Genomic DNA, 21,131 nt, shown 5'->3' with positions numbered 1-21,131 from the left:
AGCTAGCTTTTACCACGGCATTGACTTGTTTGTCAAATTTCTATGCTGAGTCAAATATCACGCCAAGGTTTTTGACGTGAGGTTTGAGTAATGGGGTAAGGCTTCCAAGGCTGCCTGCTATCGTTTTGATTGAGTCCGATAGAGTTTTGATAGAGTTATACAGTGTGGAAACAGGCCCTTCAGCCCAACTTGCCCATACCGGCCAACATGCGCACCCCAGCCAACATGCCCCATCTACACTAGTCGTAGAGTGATACAGTGTGGAAACAGGCCCTTCAGCCGAGCCTGCCCATACTGGCCAACATGCCCCATCTACACTAGTCGTAGAGTGATACAGTGTGGAAACAGGCCTTTTGATCCAACTTGCCCGCATCGGCCACCAGCTACACTAGTGTCACTTGCCTGCGCTTCGTCCATATCCCTCCAAACCTGTCCTACCCATGTACCTGTCTAACTGTTTCTTAAACGATGGGATAGTTCCAACCTCAACTACCTCCTTTGGCAGCGTGTTCCACACACCCACCACCCTTTCACAAGGGGACTCCATTAGGCGAGTAGAATGTGGATATTCATGGTATCTACATCTTAGAGATTCCCCCCAGCAGTAAGTTATCGTGAATGCCATGCATCTTAATCTTCGAATCAGCCTATCATGGGGACTTTATCAAATCCTTGCCTTACTAAATCCACTGCCCTCCCCTCATCAATACCTTCTTCACCGCTTCAAAAACATTTGATTAAATCACTAAGACGTGACCTGCCATTTACAAAGCCACACGATTGTCCCTAATTTGCCCGTTCCCTTCCAAATATAAATCCTATCCTGAAGGATCCTCCTCAATAGCTTCTAAAGCATTGATGTGAGGCTCATCTTCAGCCTCTATGATCACCCCATTGCCTCCTTCACTCCAAAGAAATAAAGTCCTAATCCTAGCAATATGAAAATGTGAAAATGTTATTCTTATACAATTATCTTATACAACTGTCCCAGTAATGGCCACAACATCATAGTTCCATGCACTGATCCAGGCTCTAACTTGAAATAAACACACTTTGGCCCATCAATGACACCATATTCCTTTACCTCTCCTTGCCTGTGCTTCCTTTGAGACTTACTGGTCCTAACCTCTATTTTCCCATGTGTAGGAAACAACTGCAGGTGCTGGTTTAAATGGAAGGAGGGTCTGAAGAAGGGTCTCGACCCGAAAAGTCACCCATTCCTTTGCTCCAAAGATGCTGCATGTTCCGCAGTTACTCCAGCATTTTGTGTCTACTATTCTAGAAACCCTCCTGAGTAGCATTAGTGAACCTCCCTGCAAGGATATTGGTCCTCCTCTAGATCAGGTACAGCCCCTCCCTCTTGTTCAGGTCATATTGGCCCCAGAAGAGTTCCCAATGGTCCAAAAATCTGAAACCCTGCCCCCTGCACCAACTCCTGAGCTGTACTACCCGCACTAACCCATGGCACCAGAGATAATCTGAAGCGCTGCTTTTAAACATTTGGCCCAAGTCCCTATATTCACTCTGCCGGACCTCATGCCTATGTCATTTGTTCTGGCTGATCACCCTCCATCTCATTCTTCAGCTGCTCGGAGCCGTTCTGGACCCTGGCACCAGGGAGGCAACACACCATCCTGGAATCTTGTTTGCTGCCACAGAATTTCATTTCAACTGTGGAGATCATTTACCAAATGCACTTGGTTTGGAGATCAACAGTTTAATACATATCCTATACAATCTGGGAGATTTGTGGTGATTTGACATCCACATTCTTCTTCATAGAATAGGCTACAGCTCTTTCTTATTTTTTTTAACCAGTATTTTAAGCTTAAATTCAGTTTAATCATTGCTAAAGTAATTTTTTTCCCATGAAATGGTCAATGCTTTGAGCAAATAATCAAAGAAATCTTGAGTGATTTTGACATTGTTTTTATTGAATTTTCATTGAAGCAGAAATTTAAAATGTATGAAATTTACAGGGTTTTCTTTCTGTAAATGCATTCCTTTGGAATGATGTAGAAGGTAAGGAAAATATTTCATTTTGTTTGCAAAATATAATTTGGTAAGTGTTATATTAATTTAAGAAAAATGATTCCAAGTGATGATACCATTTTGCTGGCTACCTTTCTGAGGAACGTGAGGACTAAATGTCACTCATCTATGAAGTTCAGTGTAACTTTATTATCTGAATACAATAATAGAGAGGGGACAAATGCAACAGCAAAATGCTATGAATACTTTGCATATTTCCATCAGATACCCTGAGAAAGAATTCCAACAGATTTGCCAAGCGAGATCTCCTCTTAACAAAGACATGTGACTTTGGCCTCTTGTATCGTGTGCTTACAAGTGCCCGAAACCTCATCCTTAATATGTGAGGCTGTAACTACACTGTGTTCAATACTTCAATGGGACTTTATTATCACTTCTACCTAAGTGCATTAAAATTATTTTTTTGCATTCAGTTCAGTGACATTCCTGAATGAATAGTTTACTGGTGCATGTGACAAGTCATAGTGAAATTCCTTGCTTGCATACCCAAGGTATGTAAATGGTCACCACATAAAGGGTGCTTATAAAGTATCCCGTGCCAGGTCCCCCTTTGTTCTCCTCCAGCTCCATCACAGCGATCCCCCCACGCCGGGTCCTCCATTCTTCCCCCGGCAGCAACGTCCTTACTTCCATGTGTCCATCCTCGTCCATTAGTCGGCGCCATCATTGACCACTACTCTTCAGAGGCCTCCGTGGCACCAACCCAGGTCCCAGCCGCAGGGGCCGGCGGCGGGCTCCGTCCTGCGAGGTTCCGGGATTGCTGGGAGGCGTACAAACACACTAAGGACAAACGTATAACACAGCAGACCACACTGAATCAGTGTACAAGAGTCAACATGGATAACACAGGCAGTTATTTAATAAGAAATTCCCCAACATGTTAGACCAAAACTGGTTATCACATTACTTACTTAAAGTGTCTGTTTCAATGTATCTACAAGTAAAATCCACAAGAATTGATTATCAGAATTTTGAACAACAGGAAAAGGGCATTGCGATTTACCCAACAATGCCTATGTGACTGTGACTGATGGAAAATCTAAACATTAAATCCATGTTATTTGAATCTGAATTATCTTTTTAATCCATTTACATTCATTGCAGCCAGATGAAAACTCTCTGGATTTCTCTTCCTGCATCCTGCGACCTGGAATAAAAAATGCAAAAGAGTTAGCCTGTGGAGTTTGCCTTCTTAATGTTAACTCCAGAAGCAAGGTAAACACAGCTTCATGAAGCTCTCTCACATTGTAGCAATTCATGAATTAACATTGTGATCAGTGAGTTGCATGGAGCAGATCTAGTTCAGTAAATATCTGCTAGTTATTGATATGTCTTTTTTTCTTCATTAATAAATCAAAGCGTTTTATGGTGTCACTCTTTTTCAAGCCGTGGTTACCCAGCATTATTGAGTTACATCATGTACTGCTTGCATCACAACCCCGGTCCGCCCAGACTAAAGTATTGTTCATCTCATCCGTGTGATCAGATACAGAACGGGGTTCAGCAACTAAATCAAATTCCCTCAAGTTTTAGAAGTTGTTGGACTGGCTGTGAAGTGGCTCCTAATGCTTAATGTCACTCCACTGAGTCCTTTCAGCCAGGGTTAACTCAAGGTAAAGAATAAAAGCAAGCAGTGTTGCGGGAGAAAACGAATTTGCCATTTTGAAGATGAAATCATTCCACTGATTTGGTACTAATGTATAACCTGTATACTGACTTCACATCTCACTTATTCCAGAAGGAAGAAAACTTGGAGGATCATCCAAAACAAGTATGACCTTCTACAAACTATATCTACAATCTGCCAAGTTGCTATGGAATGGGGCTGAATTAAAATTAACTTTAAATTAGCCACTGGGATAATTTTTACATCTCTCCTTTCTTGCATATCACTTTGGGCACGACTTTATTTGAAATTGTTTAAAATCTGTTGTCTCCTTCCAACTACTGATGGGGTTCTTTCCCGAATGGTGTTTGGAATGCATGGGGAAATTGGTGGTGCATGGGCCAAGACCAGGTGGATTTAACATGCATGTTGATGGAAGATAATGCCTTTTACAAAAAAAAATTAAATACCTTGCATTTAACAAATACAGTATATTTTAATAGAATATACAGTTAAATGCAGTAAGGTGCTGCTTGAATTTTTGATTTACACCAAAGTGGATTCATATAATCATATGTGCAGAATCTCTGGTAGAACTGTACAAATGTATCTCTCTCATGATAGACCTGTTTTATATAATAGGCAAATTAGAGAAATGATTAACCTTTTACAATGTAAATGCTCATCATGCCTCTTGGAACTTAGTTTAAGTGACCATCAGTCTGAAGAAGGGTCTTGACCCGAAATGTCGCCCATTCCTTCTCTCCAGAGATGCTGCCTCACCCGCTGAGTTACTCCAGCATTTTGTCTACCTTCGATTAATCCAGCATCTGCAGTTCTTTCTTACACATTAGTTTAAGTCGGGGGTCAGCAACCTTGTTCTACATAGGGGCCAGGACGCATGTCTGTGAGCGGATGGCGGGCCACATCTATCACGTGTACACATGGATCCCGCCCACATCCCGCCCTAGATGGCAGGCATCAAATCATGTGTCAAAAATGCTGGAGAAACTCAGCGGGTGAGGCAGCCTCATGCAATCCTTGCAGGTCTCACCCGCTGAGGTTCTCCAGCATTTTTGTCTACCTTCAATTTTTCCAACATCTGCAGTCCTTTCTTAAACGTGTTCACAGAAGGTGCGCGGCTTTGCGCATGGTGCCGTACAGCCAGAGCTCAGCGGGCCGGATGGTTTTGGGTTACGGGCCACATTCGGCCCGGGGGCTGCAGGTTGCCCACCCCTGGTTTGTGATTATGCTTCAAAAAATTGTTGATGAATGTATATCAAGGTTAATGGTTTATTTATCAGTATTTTATATTTTAGTTGCCCTTGATAAGGGAAGTAGTGAGAGTGTTGATAGCTCGGGGCATTCACCTTAAACTGGGCATTACACGGAATCATGAAAGTCTTACTTGGAGCAGAACAATAGATGTGTAAACAATCTTCAATCAGACAACACAGTGTGCTGCAGTAACTCAGCGGGTCAGGCAGCATCTGTGGAGAACATGGATAGGTGACGTTTCACAGAGTGCTGCAGTAACTCAGCGGGTCAGGCAGCATCTGTGGAGAACATGGATAGGTGACGTTTCACAGAGTGCTGGAGTAACTCAGCGGGTCAGGCAGCATCTGTGGAGAACATGGATAGGTGATGTTTCACAGAGTGCTGCAGTAACTCAGCGGGTCAGGCAGCATCTGTGGAGAACATGGATAGGTGACGTTTCACAGAGTGCTGGAGTAACTCAGCGGGTCAGGCAGCATCTGTGGAGACGTTTCACAGAGTGCTGGAGATAGGTGATGTTTCACAGAGTGCTGGAGTAACTCAGCAGGTCAAGCAGCATCTGTGGAGAACATGGATAGGTGACGTTTCACAGAGTGCTGGAGTAACTCAGCTGGTCAGGCAGCATCTGTGGAGAACATGGATAGGTGACGTTTCAGGTCGAGAATCTTAAGTGAACTTCCTCACATGTGTGACTGCAACATGCCACATAAGATCTGAGTAAAATTGATTTTTAACTGTCCATTTTTGTGGCACAATTAAAAACATTGATAGCAATTTACCTTTGTTGCAGTCGAGTCATGGAATTGTTCTGGAAGTGTAGAAGGACTTCGATTGTTTTGTTGTTGAAAGGCAAGGATCATGATGTGGTTTCTGTGCAGATATGGAGTCCTCTGTCTGATGAGATCCTTTTTCAGAATTGTCTGTTTTAAAAAAAAATCCCTCACAAACATCAACCATCTTAAGTTACTCCTGAGTTTAGTGGTTGCTCTGGTAGCTAGCCGCTTAATAGACAATAAACAATAGATTCAGGATTAGGCTATTCAGCCTTTCGAGCCAGCACCGCCATTCAATGTGATCATGGCTGATCATCCACAATCTAACCCGTTCCTGCCTTCTCCCCATATCCCTTGACTCCATTATCTTTAAGAGCCTTGTCTAACTCTCTCTTGAAAGCATCCAGAGAGCCAGCCTCCACTGCCCTCTGAGGCAGAGAATTCCACAGACACAACTCTGTGTGAAAAAGTTTTTCCTCATCTCCGTTCTAAATGGCGTACCCTTTGTAACTGTCCTCCCTACGTGTTTGTGAACATTAGAACATAGATTGACAGCCAGCCAAACTCGATTCAATAACGAAATGTGAGTCCAGAATTTAGCATCTCAGCTTTCAAGTTTAATGACTTTCCAGTGCTGTCACATTCTTATCATTGAAAAACGAGTGAAAACTATAAAGGAAAAGGAAGATACACAAATTACTCTCCTTTACAGAAATAATAATAATAATAATAATAAATACTTTATTAATTCCCTTTTCTGGGGAAATTCAGGTGTCCTTACAGCACACTAAAAAAATACAACATAACATTGAAGAAGAAATTTAACATAAAAACATCCCCCCACAACTGTGGGCGAAGGCACAAAGTCCAGTCCCCGTCATCATGAGGGACCCTATGGAGGCCTGATGTTTCAGGCCCTTTTGCCGGATGATGGTGCTCTGGCGTCGGGAGAACCCTCTCAGCGGCTTGGGATGCCTGGAACGGCCGCTTCCTAACGAGACCGCGCTGGACGGACCTCCGCCACTGGTGATCTCGGCGAGAGATCCCAGGCTCCCGATGTTAAAGTCAGAAATATACATTTAGATGGAAATAAACAAATCTTCTGATACAGTGAAACATATAGGGAAAATATACAATAAACAATCCAGCTAATGCCACTGCAAATCCTATCCGCTGTTTGTTATCTGTGCTACAACATGGCTGCCTGCTAGCAAGCAGATCATTCACAAATGCTATGGAGTTAAACATCATCCATCATAAATACTCTCCAATATAGCATTCTAAGCATAGTGCAAACAAAGTGAACTTACAACCATTGCTTTCTTAAGTGTAACTTAGCTAGGATTGGAAAGGATTGCTTCTGATGTTAAAGCATAGCAGACAAAGAGACAGGAGACTACTTCCTGCTTCCTGCTTCCTGCTTCCTACTTCCTACTTCCTGTGTGCAACGGCCATTTCACAATAAAAGTCCAACAGATGGTGCTATTGCACATGAAATCCTTCAGAGGGGTGAACCGTCGAAAAGTGCCTGGACCTGATGGTATACCCGGTCTTGTTCTAAAAACCTGTGCGGACCAACTGGTGGGAGTTTTTACGGACATTTTCAACCTCTCACTTCTGAGGTCAGTGGTTCCCACCTACTTTAAAAGGGCATCAATTATACCAGTGCCCAAGAAGAGTAAGGTGACGTGCCTCAATGACTATCGACCAGTAGCACTAACGTCTGTGGTGATGAAGTGCTTTCAGAGGATGATCATGGCACAAATCAACTCCTACCTCGACAAAAACCTGGACCCACTGCAGTTCGCTTACCGCCATAACAGATCAACGGTGGATGCGATCTCGCTGGCCCTCCACTCCGCTCTGGACCACTTAGACAACAAAAACTCATATTAATTGATTACAGCTCGGCATTTAATACAATCATCCCCTCCAAGCTGGTTACCAAACTTGCAGAACTGGGTCTCTGCGCATCCCTCTGCAATTGGATCCTCGACTTCCTCATTCACAGACCATAGTCTGTTCGTATTGGTGGAAATGTGTCATCCTCAATAACAATCGGCGCGGGAGCACCTCAAAGCTGCGTGCTCAGCCCCCTGCTGTACTCACTCTACACTCATGACTGCGTAGCCGGTCATAGTGCGAACTATTGTGGGACGTATCACTGATGGGGACGAGTCAGAGTACAGAAGTGAGATCGACCGACTGACCAAATGGTGCCAGCACAATAACCTGGCCCTCGACACCAGCAAAACCAAGGAACTGATTGTGGACTTTGGAAGGGGGAGGATGGGGACCCACAGCCCCGTTTATATCAACGGGTCGATGGTTGAAAGGGTCAAGGGCTTCAAATTCCTGGGCGTGCACATCTCTGAAGATCTTTCCTGGTCCGAGAACACTGATGCAATTATAAAGAAAGCACATCAGCGCCTCTACTTCCTGAAAAGATTACGGAGAGTCGGTTTGTCAAGGAGGACTCCCTCTAACTTCTACAGGTGCACAGTAGAGAGCATGCTGACCGGTTGCATCGTGGCTTGGTTCGGAAACTTGAGCGCCCTGGAGCGGAAAAGACTACAAAAAGTAGTAAACACTGCCCAGTCCATCATCGGCTCTGACCTTCCGTCCATCGAGAGGATCTATCACAGACGCTGCCTCAAAAAGGCTGGCAGCATCATCAAGGACCCACACCATCCTGGCCACTACCTTCAGGTACAAGACTGCCTGAAGACTGCAACAACCAGGTTCAGAAACAGTTACTTCCCCACAGCCATCAGACTATTAAACTCGGCTCGGACAAAACTCTGAACATTAATAGCCAATAATCTGTTTATTTGCACTTTATTAGTTTAATTATTCATGTGTGTATATATTTATATAATGGTATATGGACACACTGATCTGTTCAGTATTTGTGCCTGCTATGTTCTGGTGTGCTAAAGCAAAGCAAGAATTTCATTGTCCTATCAGGGACACATGACAATATAACTCTCTTGAACTCTTTAACTCTTGAATTCAAGCAGAGGACAGAATACCCCTTATTCTTAAACTGTGGCCCCCTGGCTCTGGACTTCCCCAACATCGGGAACATGTTTCCTGCCTCTAGCGTGTCCAAACCCTTAATAATCTTATGTTTCAATAAGATATCCTTTCATCCTTCTAAATTTCAGAATATACAGAAGGATGAGAGGATATCTTATTGAAACATATAGGATTATTAAGGGTTTGTGCTAACAAGAAAACAACTGCTATGTTAACAATATACATTGATCAATGTTATAAAATTACTGGTTTCATCCTTAATACTTGGTACTGCGATGGAGAAGGGAATGCATTAAGCTCAGAGCCATCCTGACTTGGAAGGTTCCTGGTGCAGAACGCTGTTAATTAAGGAGTGTTGCAACAAGGGAGGTTTGCGTAGAATCATTTTGTGAAATCTCAGATAGAAGATTGCACTGTCAGATGAGAACATGACCAGACTTTCTTGTGACCACTTTCTCAGTCATTTAAGAATTACATAGAAGGACTTTGGGGCGCAGCAGTAGAGTTCCTGCCTTACACCGCCAGAGACCGGGTTTGATCCTAACTATGGGTGCTCTCTGTACTGAGTTTGCACTTTCTCTATGTGACCCCGTGGGCTTTTTCTGGGTGCTCCCACATTTCACAGACGTACAGGTTTGTAGATTAATTGGTTTCTGTAACTTGTCCCTAGTGTGTGTAGGATAATCCTTGTGTACAGGGTGATCACTGGTCGGCCAAAAGGCCTGTTTCCACTGAAGATCGACCCAAAATGCTGGAGTAACTCAGCAGGACAGGCAGCATCTCTGGGGAGAAGGAATAGGTAGTGTTTCAAGTTGCATCTCTAAAGTCTAAAGGCTTTGTAAGCACAGACACGGCAACAGCTGTAGATAGAACTGTACCTCGGTGAGGGACTTGAAACTATGGAATGAAAAGAATATGTTCTTTGATTGATAATATACAACCTTACTGCCTATAATGAGGCTAGTGCTACAAAGCCGTATCGAAATGATTTATCTTGAAAATACTAAAATTATAGTCCATGAGCCCATTAATGTACTTGAATTCAAATTGCACTGTAATTGTCAAAGTAATAATTAATATATTGCAGCAATAATTCACAGTTACCCATTTAAAAGAAAATGGAACAATGCATTTGTCTTAAAGGATGATTGCAGGTGATTATGTAGAAAACTAGTGCCATTTCTTCTTTGTGGAATAGTGAACCCTCCAAAGTAAGTGTTGAGGAATTGTTGTTCCAGCTGCTGTAACATTGGAGCAGAAATGAACCCTGTCATGATTGGAGAATGTTGCTCCACTGTTTTCGAACATGCTGCCCATGGAGGGATCCTGGAAGAATTATTGTTCCCACTTGAAAGTTATAGAAATATTTTTCATGTAACCCTTAAATAAAACAGGGCTATCATTTAAAAACTCCCAATTCATTCAGTGTGTCAAATACAGTTCAGTGTGTAGTCTGTCAGATGAAATATTTATATCATATTATGCTGATGAATGTAGTTTTGTTGATTTATGATTCATTTTAGCAACTTTATTAAGAAGAAAGGGATAGTTCTCACTGTAGCCTTAACATATTTTCCAGAATGTTCACTTGGTTCAGAATTTATTTTGATTCAGAATTGAAGTTGCCTGAGTGTTACATCATTTATCACCAAATATATTGATATTATGACGTGTTGAATTGTCATATTTTGCCATTTCTGGCTTGTTGGCCCAGAATAAGTGTTGTCAAGTACGTCACTAGATCAGCTTTTAAGTTATTTTCCTTTATAGTTTTGTGAACAATTATTGTTATGGAGTCATAGAGTGATACAGTGTGGAAACAGGCCCAACTTGCCCACACCGGTCAACATGTTCCAGCTACACTCATCCCACCTGCCTGCGTTTGGCCCATATCCCTCTAAACCTGTCCTATCCATGTACTAACTGTTTCTTAAATGTTGAGATAGTCCCAGCTTCAACTACCTCCTCTGGCAACTCATTCCATACATCCAACACCCGTTGTGTGTGTGAAATCACAATCTTCAATCTTTTTCCCCAACCTTAAACCTCAATTCCCCTACTCTGGGAAAGAGACTGTGCATCTACCCGATCTATTTCTCTTGTACACCTCCATAAGATCACCCCTCATCCTCCTGTGCTCCAAGGAATCGAGTCCCAGCCTACTCAACCTCTCTCTTTCACTCAGATCTTCTAGACCTGTACCTGTTCCAGCTTGACAGCATCTTTCCTATAACCCAGTGCCCAGAACTGAGCACAACACTTTAAATGTGGCCTCACCAATGTCTTATACAACTGCAACATAACTCCCAACTTCTATACTCTAGCTGATAAAGGCCAAGTGGTAAAAGCTTTTTTGACCACCCGACCTACCTGCGACTCCACCTTCAAGGAACCATGCACCTGTATCCATAGATCCCTCTGCTCTACAACAACTACCCAGAGGTCTACCATTCACTGTGTAGGTGCTGCCCATGTTAGACTTCCCAAAATGCAACACCTCATTTCTCTGCATTAAATTCCATCAACATTGGTAATGTTACATAACATGCATCCTTTATTGACTTCCATTCATCATTTATCCATGTTCTCCAGAGATGCTGCCTGACACGCTGAGTTACTCCAGCACTGTGTCTAACTTTGGTGTAAACCAGCATTTGCAGCTCCTTTCCTCATCTGAGCCAGTGATGCTGTTTGAGTATGGTGACAGACTTGTTAATAGCAATAACATCATCCTGGTTTGGACACCTATTGTATATCCTTGTTCACCTTCTTCTATTTGCTCTCGTCTATGTTCTTTCAAACCCACCAGAAGTTGGGAAGGAACTTTCTATGTAAATATTACAACTGTGTAGAAGCCCGGTGAAGTAAAGCTTTACGTGTAGGGTCAAGGATTGGTTTCCCCGCCTCAAACTTCATGGAAACTTGGTGGGGAGATTTGTATACTAAATATGTCTATAATCCTGTGCTTTTAATTATAGTATTTCTACTGTATAACCAGTAATGACATCTGATGTCAACTATTTGTGTGGACATTAATATATATTAACAGATGCTTTAGTTGTACATATAGTTCTGTTTAACCTTTATTCTTTTCATTATTTTCTTCTTTCTAGGCCTTCAATTCGGAGAGTGACAATTTTAAGTTATCTTATGGAGGTCACCAGTATCATGCCAGCTGTGCCAATTTCTGGATTAATTGCGTGGAGCCTAAACCACCAGGCCTCATCCTACCAGACTTGCTCTGACATTGTCATCAGAACCACATACTGTTACTACATCTGTCCATTTCTTGCACCTCATTGACATTTCACACGGATCAGTGGGTAATACAGGGTGTCCTGTGAAGAACAATTTACAACTTTTATTTTTTTAAGTATATTTAAGAGGTTATATTCATGAGTTACCACCTAATAAGCAAGATTACTTAAATACTTTGAAACGATAGAGGGCAGCTGCTCAGAATGAAACAAACCTGATCCATCCCTGGTTTCTTGAAACCCAGAGATCGCAGTTGCATTCAGTGATTGCAACAAGGCAGTGTTGGTTTAGATGTGTTTTATTCAGTGCTGGGCTCATTCTGTTTTTCTAATTATTGGAAAAAGTACTAAAAGTCTTTATTTTAAATTATTTAAATATCTGAGTTAGGTGAATACATATCTGCTATCTTTTAGTTCTCTGCTAGGGTCTAAGTGAGGTGATGATATTGTTTAAGGTGTCACATGGGGGGAAGATCACAACAGAAGATTATAGAATCAACTGAATGTCGAAAATATTGTCTAGAACCAAACAGCATTCTTCTCAAAGCCCAGGCAAAACGTGACAGGATGTGGATTAAAACTTAAAATATTAGTAGAACGCATCTTGCAGTATAGTTACAGTAGTTGTTGTATGCTGCAGAATGTTCTAATGGGTCAAATGATCTTCAAAATGTGAGCATTCAGAAAGACTTTCATCTTTTTGTTGCTGAGCAACCCAGTCATATGTTGTCATTTTCCAATATATTTGTTTCTTTGTGTCAAAGGAAAGCCCTATTGAGCCTCATCACATTGGACGGACTTGTTTGTCAGAATAGTGATGTGTTCCTCTCAATAGAGAGCGCCTTTACTGGAGGTAGCAATATCTGACCAGCGTCTGTTTAACCACAGTAAAATTAAAAACCCGGTGATGTACAATAGGCAGCTGACACTGACACAGTACCCCAAGTTCACATTAGCCCCAATATACCAAGTATCTCTGATGTGACACCTTTTGTCACATTTTTTCAAATCAAGTTGTGTTTTAGGAATATATTGTGGAAGAAATTTGGAACATAAATAGTCAAGAAGAAATTGAACCAAATAGTTGCAGTCCAATATTTATTTAAATCAAATGTTTTAATATGCTGTATGAAATTATCCCAGTTTTCTTGGGAAAAATCAAATGGTCAATAATGATGTACAAAATTAATTTAAATATTTAGTGGTATACTTCTGTTTGCATTGTTTAAGAATTTATATTTCGGTGCAGTATAATATATTTCTGTAAAAGTCCATCTCATTCCTCATTCTCTGCCCACTGCCTCAGCCCCACTTTCATTCCCCTCGCCATCCTTTCATTGTGTAGTCTTGTGTGTGTTTGCAGAATTGGGTGTTATCTCTGCTGATAAACAGTGGGCACCATCAAAGCCTAGACTGCAATTTGATTGTGCCAAGAGGCCAGGTGAACATGCTTGAGTGGCAAGATCTGGGTTATTGAAGTGGGGATTTTGTGGTCATGTCACGGCTGATGCACTACCTCAGTACCAAGAATATTGGATGGTGATTCAAATTCCACAGCAACAATTGACCAGAAAAGATGTAGGTTTTTAATTTTGATGGGTGCTCTTTTGGAATGGGTACATGCTTTTTCCTTGTAATTTCCTTTAATTCTGGCTTAAATCCATGGAGAGTTCTTGTCCCATAATGAATTGTATTTCAAGAAAAAATGTAAGTTTTGCTGGAAGTAGAGATCAAGCAGGTTGAACTTTTGTTGCCATTGAGTCGGGGTGGGGGGGGGGGGGAGATAGTGAAATTACAATTAATCAGTTTGGTGACAATGACAAAAACACTCTGATGATCATGTTCTTTAATATTTCAAAGACCATAGCATGAAACCCATGGTTATATGTGAAGGAATGACCTTAACCATTAGAGGTTAGTCTGAGCAGTATTTATATTATGCAAACTATCAGAAGGATGATTTAACGATTTTGGTTTTCTGAGGGTTAAGTCAAGTCCATATTCTTGTTACTGACAGTAAGCAGCCCACAAAGGGTGTTTCATTTGCTACGTCTATGAACATGCTTTTCTTAACTGTAAGTGGACATTTTGCATTGCTTTTCTTCATGTTCTGAGTGGTAGTTTTGTGTGCGTGTGTGTGAGTGCTTGTGTGTAGGGCCTACTTTATGTGAATTAGTTTTATTTGACTGTTTTCCTGTTATTAACTGTGACCGGTCAAAGCGAAAACTGAAGAATGTGATTAAAATGAGAAATCCATCAACACATATGTTGCATTTGTACACAGGCACGTCTGCAGTTGTGTACAGGCACGTCTGCAGTTGTGTACAGGCACGTCTGCAGTTGTGTACAGGCACGTCTGCAGATTTGTGTACAGGCACGTCTGCAGATGAAACAGATATGACAGCCATTGATATCTTGCATTCATCTCTATGAAGAACAGTCATTTTGATTTTACATGGCTTTTAAATGATAATTTTAATTAAATAAATCATGTTCATAAAATTGTCAGTAGATGTTGATGATGGAGCCTGTTTTGCATTTCCAACATTTTATGTTTTTAGTTTAAATGTGTAAGATTTTAATTGAGTGAAGTCAATTATAGAGTGCAGATTTGATATAATCTGATGCCCTTTTCCGTAATAACTCAGTGACGGAGTTAACATTAGGGTCAGGATTCCTTCTTTTTGCAACAACTCCAGTGTCCTAGGTTACTGTATCCAAGTCTCTCTAGTTGCTGTGGAAACCATGTGAACCCTAACAATGTATGCAGCAGGGTCTATTTATCAAAACATCAAAGGAGCATTAAAGATTTCAAGTGAAATTATGTTTCAAATAATTTGTTGGAAATTCTTTTATACTTTCCAAAGATCGAGTTCCACTTGCATTCATATTTCTAAATATCCAGGTCTTCAAAAATGTAGTGTTCACTTTTACTGCTAGATTCAGGTTCAGGTACTGAGGAGAAAGGAATGGTTGATGGAATTTAATACTGAGAAGTGTGAGGTGTTGCATTTTGGGATGTCGAACAAGGGCAGGACCTACACAGTAAATGGTAGGCCTCTGGGTAGTGTAGAGCAGAGGGATCTAGGAGTACAGGTGCATGGTCCTTTAAGGTCGAGTCGCAGGTAGATATGGTGGTCAAAAAGACTTTTGGCAATTTGGCCTTCGTCATAGAGTATAGAAGTTGGGAGGTCATGTTGCAGTTGTATAAGACGTTGGTGAGACCGCATTTAGAATATTGTGTTCAGTTATGTTATAGGAAAGATATTGTCAAGCTTGAAAGGGTTCAGAAAAGATTTACGAGGATGTTGCCAGGACTAGAGGGTATGAGCTATAGGGAGAGGTTGAGTAGGCTGGCTCTCTATTCCATTGATGAGGGAAGATCTTTTAGAGGTACACAAAATCATGAGAGGATTAGATCGGGTAGATGCACAGAGTCTTTTACCCAGCGTAGAGGAAACGAGGACCAGAGGACATAGGTTCAACGTGAAGGTGAAAAGATTTAATAGGTTTCCGAGGGGTAACATTTTACACTAGAGGGTGGTGGGTGTATGGAACAAGCTGCCAGAGGATGTAGTTGAGGCTGGGACTATCCCATCGTTTAAGAAATAGTTGGACAGGTACATGGATAGGACAGGTTTGGAGGGTTATGGACTAGGATAGCTGGGACATTGTTGGCCGGTATGGGCGAATTGGGCCGAAGGGCCTGTTTCCACACTGTATCACTCTATGACAAATCAAGTTTCTAAACTAAAATAATTAGTGTAATTCTTTCCTATTCCCTTGTCTTTTCCAGAATGTTTTCAGTTACTGTGAAATTAATGACATTGCAGTAATACGTGATTATAGGATGGGAATAGACCATTGTAATCAACCTGCCATTTCCCAATTTCTCAGTCTACCTGTCCTGTCAAACTCTCAGATTTCCAAATCAACATTACTGTACTTTAAATAAAATAATTGTAGTTCACAAGAACCTCTTTTATTTTCAGTGTGTAGCTAGTATTCTTATTACCTCCATTACTTTCTCTCTCTAATGGGGCAACAGTGTTAATGGAATGCAGGGGTGGCTTGTTGGCAGGATGCACAAGGCCATGATGGGAGGACTGGTGCTGGCCCATTACTGTGTTTGGTTAATATCAAGGATTCAGATGAGAATGTACAAGGCATTGTTAGTAAATGCAGATTACACTTAAGTAGGTAGTATCATAGATCATGCAGATGGTTATCTAGAACTACGGCAGCACCTTGATCAGATGGGCAAGTGGTAGGTGTTGCATTTTGGGAAGTCAAAATAGTCATACAGTGTGGAAACAGGCCCTTTGGCTCAAGTTGCCCACACCCACCAACATGCCCCATTTATACTAGTACCACCAGCCCAGACTTGGCCCATAAACCCTCTACACCTATCACAATGATAGTACCTGCCTCAACTACCTACTCCGGCAGCTCATTCCATGCAACCACCACCTTTACCCCTCAGGTTCCCCCTCATCTTAAACCTATCTATGTCCTATTGTCCTCAATTCCCTTATTCTGGACAAAGACCCTGTGCATTAACCTGATCTATTCCTCGCATGATCTTGTACACCTCTATAAGATCACCTCTCATCCTGCGATCCAATTAATAAAGTCCTAGCCTGCTCAACCTCTCACTATAGCTCAGGCCCTTGAGTCTTGGCAACATTCTCGTACAAATTTCCAGACTGACAGCATCTTTCCTTTTACATAATGACTAAAACTGAACACAATACCCTAAATGCGGCCTCAGCAATGCAATATGCAACTGTAACATGACCTCCCAACTTCTATACTCAATACTCTGACTGATGACGGCCAATGTGCCGAAAATCTTCTTGACCACCTTATCCACTTGTGATGCCACTTTCAAGAAAGTATGTACCTGCACTCCTAATGCCCTCAGTTCTAAAGCACTCCCCAGAGGTCTGTCTGCCAGGTGCTGTCATTCCTGCCTTTATTAAACTGCCAAAAATACCACTTCTCTTCAGCCAATTCCATCAACCATTTCTTAGCCGACCTGCCCAGCCCCCAAGAGTTTTGACAACCATCTTCACTACAATACCACCCATTTTTATCTTGTCTGCAATTTTGGTAATCATGTGAAGTGCGTTCTCATCCAAATCATTGATACAGATGACAAACAGCATCATTAATAAAATCAAATATCAAATAGATTATTTTGCTCAGAAACACTGCTGGTCACAGGCCTCCAGTCCAAAAAGCAACCTTTCACCATCAGCCGCTGCTTCCTTCCATAAGGCAATTTTCTATCCATTCAGCTATCTCTCCTTGGATCCTTTGAAATCTAACCTTGAAGAGCAGCCTACCATATGGAATCTTGCCAAATGCCGTGCTGAAATCCCCAAAAACTCAACAACTCTGCATTCATCAACCTCTTTTGGTCACATCTTCAAACACGACCTCCCACATGCAAAACGGTCCGGGAATCAAGAACTAGAGGGCATAAGTTTAAATTGAGGGGAAAGATTTAATTGGAACCCAAGGGCCAACATTTTCACAAAGAAAGTTTTGGGAATGTGGAACGATGTCTAGTTGAGGCAGGTATAACAACATGTAAAAGATATTTACACAGGTACATTGAAAGGAAAGGATTAGTGGGATATGGACCAAACCTGGGCAAATTGGAGTCAATTAGATGAGACATGGACAAGATGAGCTGCTCTGCTCTGTTCTATTGTGCTGGGATAATTGGTCACTAATTTTCTCCTAGTGGTGGTAGAATCCAGGGAGAGTTGATGGGAACGTGGGAGATGAAGTTACAGTCGGGTTGATGTTAAAATTAATGTCAACAGAGAGTCAGTGGGACAAAGGTTGCTCTTTGTCTCTGACTGAGCTAAAAAATAGACTGAAAAACGTTAAATATATTCAGAATTTATTGTATTTTAAGGCATTTGTTTGGATTCATGTTATTCTTGGACTGGTTTATTCTCTTAAATAAATGATCTCCAGTCTGCATTCTTGTTAAAGGCTGACACAATAAATAATCTTCTCTCAAATCCATCTCAATTGGCTTAGCTATTCTTACTCGACCCTTCAAGGTCAAGACCCTTTTTCAGACTGATCCTAACTCTAATACCCCTAGTCAACCTAAGTTTACTTAGCTTGGCATAGCTGAGATCTTAGTGTAAGGGTTTATTATTGTCAGGTATACAGTGAAACCTTTATTTTGGATGCTATCCCTGAAAATCTATCATTCTTGAGTATCATCAAACCTTCCCCAAGTACAAAAGAGAAACAGAATACAGAATATTGTGTTAAAACTACAGAAAAAGTGCACGGGCCACATAAGAAGATATCCTTAATCTTATGCAAGGTCTGTTCAATACTTATAATAGCAGGAAAGAGGTTGTACCGGATCTGATATGTGATTTCAATCCTTTGTATCTCTGCCCCTTGGGAGTAGGAAGAAGTCAGAATGACCAAAGTATGTCCTCATTCTTCAGGGAACGGGGGTTCCCCTCTTCTACCATAGATGAGGCTCTCACCAGGGTCTCTTCTATACCCCGTGACTCTACACTCACTCCCCATCCCCCCACCCACTCGTAACAAGGGCAGTGTCCCCCTTGTCCTCACCTTCCACCCCACCAGCCATCACGTACAACAAATAATCCTCTGTCATTTTCGCCGCCTCCAACGTGACCCCACCACTTGCCACATCTTCACATCTCCTCCCGTCTGCTTTCCACAGAGACCGCACCCTCCGTAACTCCCTGGTCAATTTGTCCCTTCCCACCCGAACAACCCCCTCTCCGGGCACTTTCCCTTGCAACTGCAAGAAATGCTACACTTGTCGCTTTACCTCCCCCCTTGACTCCAATCAAGGACCCAAACAGTCTTTCCAGGTGCGGCAGAGGTTCACCTGCACCTCCTCCAACCTCATCTATTGCATCCGCTGCTCTAGATGTGAGACCAAGCATAGGCTTGGCAATCACTTCGCCGAACACCTCCGCTTGGTTCGCAATAATCAACCTGATCTCCCGGTGGCTCAGCACTTCAACTCCCCCTCCCATTCCCAATCCGACCTCTCTGTCCTTGGCCTCCTCTACGGGCAGAGTGAGGACCACCGTAAATTGGAGGAGCAGCACCTCATATTTTGCTTGGGCAGTTTGCAACCCAGCGGTATGAATATTGACTTCTCTAATTTCAGGTAGTCCTTACTTTCCCCTCCCCTTCTCAGCTCTCCCTCAGCCCACTGGCTCCTCTTCTTCCCACCCTACATCAGTCTGAAGAAGGGTTTTGGCCCGAAACATTGCTTATTTCCTTCGCTCCATAGATGCTCCGCACTCGCTGAGTTTCTCCAGCATTTTTGTGTACCTTCGATTTTCCAGCATCTGCAGTTCCTTCTTGAACAAAGTATGAATGATGCTTGATTATATTGCTGGTTATTAATGACTTGAATTCCTTCTTAGTTTATAATGTGGGGAAGTAGAAGCTTTGAAATTGTTCTTAAACCATTTGTTAACTCAGAATTTAATAAACAGGTTTGTTTTCTGAGCAAAACAATCTATTTGACATGAAACCATGTTTATACTGATGCAGGTTTGTATTTTTTCCAGTATGATGGAATGCTAATATGATTCTGTAATATTAAATAAACATGGTAACAATCTACTCAGCAAATTAACTTTCAGCTATTTGATACAATCTATATTCTGTTTTATTAACTGAATAAAAAACACATTTGAACCAATCCCAAGGAGTGGATCAAGGCTTCAATTGACTGTTGAACATGTGACAATGTTGGGCAGTTTACTTGTAATTTCTTTTGTAATCCACGGGATATTTTATGTAAGTGATTTTCATTTCTCGCATTTAGATTTTATGAAAATGAATGGCAGGAAAATCACTACACTATGAATCTTATTCAAGTGATCAGCGACAGCAGTCACATTATTGCGTGAGTGTGTGCGTGCGTGCGTTCGAAACTTCCAGCACAATTCATTGAAATGCTGCTGTGTAAATTCGCTACCTGCACCACAGGCCTCGATCGTGAGAAAAGACAAGAGAACTGTTGATAGAATAATTTTGAGACACTTCTAAGCTAGAATAACATCTGAATTTACATAACATCCAGAGCAGTTGTGAAAGAGAAGTTATATTGAACCATTTGAAGTGTTCAATGGAGCTGCTATTTGATGTTTGGTCTTCTGTCTCTGTTTAAAATGTTTAATTGGCCTGCTGAGTAATGCAAATTAAATGACTATCTGTAAATTCTGCTTTTGCATTAAACAGTTGCTAGTTCTGCAAAATCTGACTGTATTAGCATATTCGTACTACTGGAAATTATACTTCTAAAATCCATTTGCACACATCAGTATGTTATTTAAAAAAAACAACAGACTCATGGTATTGTGCTTGTACTAAATCAGTTGAAATATATTATAAACCCAATACATGCTCCTGTTCACGGCAAGGTTTTACAGTACCCTCCATAATATTTGGGACAAAGACCCATCATTTATTTGGCTCTATTCCACAATTTGAGATTTGTAATAGAAATAATCACATGTGGTTAAAATGCACATTGTCATATTTTAATAAAGGACATTTTTATACATTTTGGTTTCACCATGTAGAAATTACAGCTGAAATTACATAGTCCCTACATTTGAGGGTACCATAATGTTTGGGACACATGGCTTCACAGGCGTTTGTAATTGCTCAGGTGTGTTTAATTGCCTCCTTAATGCAGGGAAAAGAGAGCTCTCAGCATCTAGTCTTTCCTCCAGTCTTTCCATCACATTTGAAAACTTTGATTGCTGTTTCTCAACATAAGGATTAAAGTCGTAGCAATGACAGTCAAAGAAGCCATTATGAGACTGATGAACAAAAATAAAACTGAGACATCAGCCAAACCATAGACTTACCAAAATCAACTGCTTGGAACATCATTAAGAAGAGAGCACTGGTGAGCAAAGGGACTGGTGGGCCAATGAAGGTCATAGCTGATGACAGAAGAATTCTCTCTATCATAAAGAAAAATCCCCAAACACCTGTCCGATAGATCAGAAGCACTCTTCAGGTGTGGATTTGTCAATGACCACTGTCCGCAGAAGACTTCATGAACAGAAATGAAAGTATATAAAA

The 21,131-nt window shown here is 41.5% G+C and overlaps 1 protein-coding gene across 7 annotated transcripts in view; it reads left to right on the top strand.

Annotated features, from left to right (window-relative positions):
• synrg (synergin, gamma) overlaps nt 1–14,838 on the top strand; it is a 123,760-nt gene extending 108,922 nt beyond the window's left edge. For 2 of the 7 annotated variants that reach the window (XM_055658207.1, XM_055658213.1), the window contains 3 exons: nt 3,157–3,267; nt 3,791–3,823; nt 11,859–14,838. In XM_055658207.1, coding sequence (XP_055514182.1) covers nt 3,157–3,267; nt 3,791–3,823; nt 11,859–11,990 — 276 coding nt within the window. In that variant the 3' untranslated portion in view covers nt 11,991–14,838. Of the gene's footprint in view, nt 1–1,979; nt 2,023–3,156; nt 3,268–3,790; nt 3,824–11,858 lie in introns of those variants that run through there. The other 5 variants (XM_055658208.1, XM_055658214.1, XM_055658210.1 and 2 more) reach the window with 4 other exon arrangements.
• The last annotated feature ends 6,293 nt before the right edge of the window (nt 14,839–21,131 follow it).

This window comes from Leucoraja erinacea, chromosome 28 (genome assembly GCF_028641065.1).
Source record: "Leucoraja erinacea ecotype New England chromosome 28, Leri_hhj_1, whole genome shotgun sequence".
NCBI classification, from domain to species: Eukaryota; Metazoa; Chordata; class Chondrichthyes; order Rajiformes; family Rajidae; genus Leucoraja; species Leucoraja erinaceus.
The sequence above is the reverse complement of the archived record's forward strand: the minus strand, read 5'-3'. Positions and strand labels throughout refer to the sequence as shown.